The 6,000-nt window shown below is 39.5% G+C and overlaps 1 protein-coding gene across 1 annotated transcript in view; it reads left to right on the forward strand.

Moving 5' to 3' along the window:
• LOC119654454 (facilitated trehalose transporter Tret1) overlaps positions 1 to 4,561 on the forward strand; it is a 44,836-nt gene extending 40,275 nt beyond the window's left edge. The window contains exons 5-6 of the mRNA XM_038059864.1: positions 4,266 to 4,331; positions 4,390 to 4,561. Of these exons, the coding sequence (XP_037915792.1) occupies positions 4,266 to 4,331; positions 4,390 to 4,515 (192 nt within the window). The 3' untranslated portion in view covers positions 4,516 to 4,561. The remainder of the gene's footprint in view (positions 1 to 4,265; positions 4,332 to 4,389) is intronic.
• The last annotated feature ends 1,439 nt before the right edge of the window (positions 4,562 to 6,000 follow it).

Here is a 6,000-nt window from a genome sequence, read left to right on the forward strand (position 1 = left end):
TTCACTTTTTTCAATCGTTTTATGGCTGCAGTTTCATATCCTTCCATATTATTGCGAGGTTTAATTTTAGGGACGACTTGTTCAATTGTTTCCAGCGTCAAGTTCTCCAGCTTGAGAAGATACTGAAGTATTTCCTCGTTCCTCAAGTTCCTGTCACCTGGTGCAATTGTACTATAGTTTTCCCCATCAAGAGGTGGGCATTCCTCTCGATATCCCCGAATAAACCTCTCTTGGAATTTCTTCCAATTTGTTTGTTTAAAGTTCAGCCTGTGGACGCCACTGTCCATCGGCAGAAGGCGAACTCTTCGTCCATCAAACAGAACTTCAATAAGAATAGCGTTATAGTCGCTATCGTAAGGAAGAGTCTGTAGTTTCCGTTGAGGATTCCTAAAATTAAAATTCAAGCGCGCGTCAGCAATGCACAAATCCAGATAGGAATTTGCCCTGGGCCAGGTTGGACTCTCTGACCCATATAATTCGCATTTATACTCTATCTGGTATTGCTCTATCCAAGATTTGAGGAATACCCCTCTGGGATTGTTTGTGGCGTTTAGCCACGAGGTATGCTTAGCATTCAAGTCGCCAGCTATAATATAGTAATTATGCAGCCTATTCAGTTCGAGTATCGTAAACAGAGAATGGAATTCCTCCCTGAACTTGGCTCGGTTGTTTCCCACTGCATAGACTGACAGAATGTATAAATTCCCTCCTCTAGGCAGTGAAAAAAGAATACATGAGACTTCGATACACTCAAAGGTTTCAAATTCAGGCCTATTAATATGCCTGAAACGATAATCTGTTCTTAGTTATAGCAGTATTTCACTTTTTCGCCGCTTCGGAGTTACTCTTTCTGTTTCTCAAGCAGATCAATGATATCTGTCTGTTTACCTATCACACCCGGTTTATTTGGAAATGCCTACGGCTATTGTCAAGAAATTTGGTGAGAACATGTGGTCTGTGATTTGATCTTATTACCAAGTAAACATAGGGGAGTGAAGGCTCAATATGTGTGGCCCGAAAAGTGAAACAGGTCTTGTTCGCAGGGATGAAATGAAATCTAGGCCTTAAAACATATCCTATTCCGATATCCGCTCAAATAAAGTTAATAATAATTCTTATTATATTTTAGAACTTTAGTCGGAAACCCCCCTTAAGTTTATCCTAGACGTGCAAAATTTAGTACCATTAGCGACATAAGTAGTAATGTGGTACATAACGTAGTGCTGTTTGAAAAAAATCCAAATATTATTAACAAAGTTATAGAAAATTTAGTTTTGTATTAAACGTGAATTGATCGCAATCTAAGACGTGTATAACGTCACGATCATATACAGTGAACTCATATGAACGGCGGAGTTGGATATATCAAGTAATATTTTGAACTGTTAGCTATGCACGAATGGCCAAAACGTGCATAGGAGGTTTCTCTCACAAGATGAACACAAAGCCTTTATACCTGAAGCGTCCACCTTTCCGTATTCCGACTTGTTTCTCGTCTATATTGGGTTTTTTTTATTGGGTACCTTTCCTATAAGGACTCTGGTCCACGAATTAGAAATCTGCAAAAACTTGCACTGGTGTATGTGCACATATTTGCTCATCAGTGGTAGACCCTATTGGCCAAAACAACTTCAAATGGGGGACCTTATAACTATTAACAAGTCGTCTGTCTAATATTTCATATCCGATCTGTCGGGCATTCTCCACGGTAAAACAAGATGACTTGACAGACTTTGCCTCAGATTCAGTGATGGCGTAGGCTGGGACGCCAGGCAAGTTTTAGGGATATCGAATTGGTGGACATCGCTGCAAAATTGGGGTGTCTGGAATTCCTTACTTCGGCGGGAATATTCCGGATGCCGATTATTGCGTCATTGATAAGATGATGCATTTATCCTCAATCGGAAAGCTTTGTAGCTACGAAATTAGGCTAGAGTAAGGAATATGCAGGAAATCTCAATTACGATAAAAAATATGGGTTCAACTGCCCATGTAGCGCTGGAAAATTCGAAACTCGTGTGCCATGATCGTAGAGGGCCAATTTAGGACAGTTCGTATCCTCGCCCGATGCTTTTTCTCTAGTAGGGGCCGATGTGCCCTAACACGGTATCTCCCGGCTATAATATATGCAGACCCCTTTTAAAAAATAATTCCTACGGAGAGTCAGCAGTGCTAAGAAAGAAGGGTCCTTAAAATGGTATAATGCCATTTTACGTATTTGTTTCAACTACACTTCAGTCCTTGATGGGGCATAGTGCGTTAACGACAACTACACGCCATTATTCACAATTCGCCGAAATGCGCTTTAAGTCACCCCAGAACTTTCCTCTTCTACTGTTCTGTGACAAGTGCTCCTCACTCGTCGGCCATCTTGGAAGAGTTGAATTGTCGCCTCTCCTTAATGCAATGTTTCCATTGCTACTTCCATCGCCCACGGGTAACTGGCCTGTGCGCCTACCAAGTTTCTTGTTCGAAGTAGTCTCACGTCAGCGTGCCCCGATTACATTGCAGGCGGGGAAGCCAAACACTAGACCTGTATGAAAGTCGGTATATTTTGCGAAAATATCCCCAAAAAAAAGTTGAATATAACTAAGGGAAATAGTTTTCTGTTTTGGTTTAAATTTTAAGGAACAATTAAAGTAATTGACGTAACGGGATATTTACATTAACAAAATAATTAGACGATTTGGATATTAATAATAATAATAATAATAATCGTTGGCGCAACAATCCATATTGGATCAGGACCATGAAGTGTGTTAGAGCACTTTATTCAAGATTGTAACGGTACACTACAGTACACTGTAGGAAGCAATGTGGTCAGCGTTGCGCTCGCCCGAGATTATAACCCTTATTTTACTCAGGTACTTATTCATAACTGAGTCGACTGGTATCCGACGTCAAATCACAATGCAATTTTCACTGCCACCAGTGAGATTTGAGCCGCGATCTTTCGTACGACAGCCTATCCGGACGTTAGGATATTACGACTACCAAAATACCTTTCCAAACCATCAAATAATTTGAATTTCAGAAGAGAAAGCACTGAAGAAGATTTCAGATAAGGTAGCGAAGGTGGAGTTCCATGAAACAGACACTGGATACGCTAAAATGAATGCGGATACAGGAGTGCATGGACCCGGCAGACTAAGAACCTTGTTGGTGCTTACCTTCAGTCCAACTTTACCCCCTCTCTTTCTCTAAATGCGGAGCCATTTCCCCAGGTCCATGATTTAGTGAGAGAGCAAGATGTTATTTGCCTAATTGAGGAATTAAGGAAAGATGTCATGGTTCATTGAACTACTCCACGTCCTCCGAAAAAACTGGCATTAACGGCTTCATCGATAACAAAACAAAATAATATATAAATAATATATGTGACAAGATGCACCCCTGGCAAACTCTACTTTGGATCTTAAATCCCTCTGAGATTTTAGATCGGCGCAGCCTATGGAATGTTGTACCTTCATATGTAATTCTGATAATAGCTATTAGTTCCTTCTGAATACCCCTCCTACTTAGAACACTCCATATACACTGTCTGCTGAGGCGTTAGAAAACCTTCAAAAAATCGATGAAGAGCAGGTGAAGCGAAGATCTAAACTCAGCATTCTGTTTCAAAATTATCTATAGGGTGTTAACGTGGTCAATGTAGAAGAATCCGTTTTAAGACGGTAATTATATGACAAGTTTAGACAGATAAGAAACGAGAAAGAGAAAAATGAGGCGATGATGGCGTTACGGTTTCTTACCACGACAGAGGCAAATCGTCAGATGCTGCCTCATCTCTGCCCTGGGAGCAGCGTGACCGAAGCGGCTCGCAGATGCTGAGTGGTCCTTTATATAATTCGCAGAACAAAACATGACTACGAGTTATATTGAGCGCAAATCCGCTTTATTGACCAGAGCTTGGTCAGTGCTGAAAATATTTTTTTTTTGAGAATTGAGAAAGAGAGCCGCAGACATTTCGAGTGACGCTGGTTTTCACCAATCAATGCCCAGTACGCCCTTCAAATATTCAGATGGTTCATTTCAGTCCTTGAGAAGACGCTGTCCAATTAGTAGTAGACTTCATTTAACTCTGCTGAAATGCAAATTTACTTGTAATGTCTAGCTTGATGGCACCAGTCAACTCAGTTGTGAATGAGTATTTGGTTTGGTCTAGAAAAGAAGTGCTCTCTTTCCTCCCAAATAGTCACCATATAATTGTGAAATATTTGTGTTCTGATATGAAGTAACCATACTTTCTATATATTTTCTGACAGATGGCCGACATGGTTGGATCCTTTTATTATCTTCTTCATTGGGTACTTGGACTACTCCTCATAAAGGTAATGTTAGTTTTCAATGTTGAATATCGTCCTTACTTATTTGTTCTCCTCTTTCCAGTTCCACTTCTGCATTGTTGATTGCATTGGATTGGACATCTACTTCTGGATTTTCTCTAGTTTTTGTATATTTCAATCTGTAGTCTTAGTTTTTATATTGCCGAAAAAGCCGCAAAGAAATCTGTGATTAATGTATACTGCCTTAGTACAAAATAAAAGTCAATGAATTCTAATCAAAACGGATTAGTTATATGATTATGATTGTGTAGATGCAAGGAGTCTGTAGAAATTATCATTTTTTCCAGCGATGAGGCAAAGTTTTCTCTGAGAGAGCAAGGTATCAAGAACTGTTTACCCGTTTAAGTTCGTACTTTATGTTAATAGAATAGCTACTTAACCTAACTTGCTTGTAAGTGATTAAACGCCTGTGTGGCTGCCTGCTAGCCATTATTTGTAGTTGTATTTATTACTACTTGGTACGTACTGGTAGCGAATGAAGTTGGTCACTATAAGGGAGCAATCCCTTTCCTAGCTGAAATATCCGTGCAATACAACATCCGCCCGATATTTTGGATGTTGTTGATATAACTTATTCTCGTGACTTCGTTCGCAACAGAAACGTTGATGACGTCATCATTCCTGGTTTGGCATTAAGGGGGTCATCCCGTGTGTCGGATCCACGGAATCGAATTTTTTTGTTGGCATCAATTGTATCTAGATATAGTGTAGTATATATGGGCAATGTAATTGTTTGATATTCGGAGTCGTTCGGAAATTATAGTGTTAAACACGTGATAAGTCACATGCCAGATTTATGTCGATCGCCTTAATAAAGCTCATAATTATCGGTCCGAATGACGTTCGAATGTCTTCGCTAAAAGGACAAGAATTGAAGCTAAGGCTGTACATGTGTTTCTTGAAGAATCCTGAGGTTTATGGACTAGGTATAGCAGACAATGGGTCAGTTAAGGTTTTATGGCTAAAAATCGCATTCTACTTTTCAAATGCGTTTTTCTCGAAACAGCATGTGGAAAATCGGCTGCCACCATAGCCCAAAATCTATCTATCCAAATTCTTTGAAATTTTCAGGACTTATTCAGAACATATTTTTATGGTCCGCAAACTAGGATAATTGCGATTCATTCAGTTGTTTATTTTTATTCATTGAAGAAGCCGCGAAAAAACACTAAAATTCGGAAAAAAAAGTTTAACACGGCACCAAAAATGTATTATACCTTTTAATATTTTTTAATAATCCTAATTTGCGGACTGTAGTTAATTCTGTACGTTAAAATGCCGTTTACATTTTTCTTTAAGATCATCGCAGCGCCCTCTAGCGTGGCAGCAGAAAAACACATTTTTTGGGGATGGGTGTATAAATTGCTCTGTATTTCAATAATCAGGTATGCTATCGGGCTGGAAAAATTACTATGCTCGCTCAAGATATTATTTAATCTATGGTGAAAAATTTGTATTTGTACCTTTATGCAGTCTTTCACAAAAAAATTCTAAAAGAAGCCAAAACAGGCTTCACAAGGGATGACCCCCTTAAAGTGAGCATAACAAATGACCCCGCGGGGGATTTGCGAAGATGAGGTACTTCATGAGTTCATCTTTCCGTCGTTCGTGTCCAGAGTCTTCTTCCACCCAGGTATTAGTCGATAAGTGCAGC

Source organism: Hermetia illucens, chromosome 4, assembly GCF_905115235.1.
Source record: "Hermetia illucens chromosome 4, iHerIll2.2.curated.20191125, whole genome shotgun sequence".
In the NCBI taxonomy this organism is placed as follows: Eukaryota; Metazoa; Arthropoda; class Insecta; order Diptera; family Stratiomyidae; genus Hermetia; species Hermetia illucens.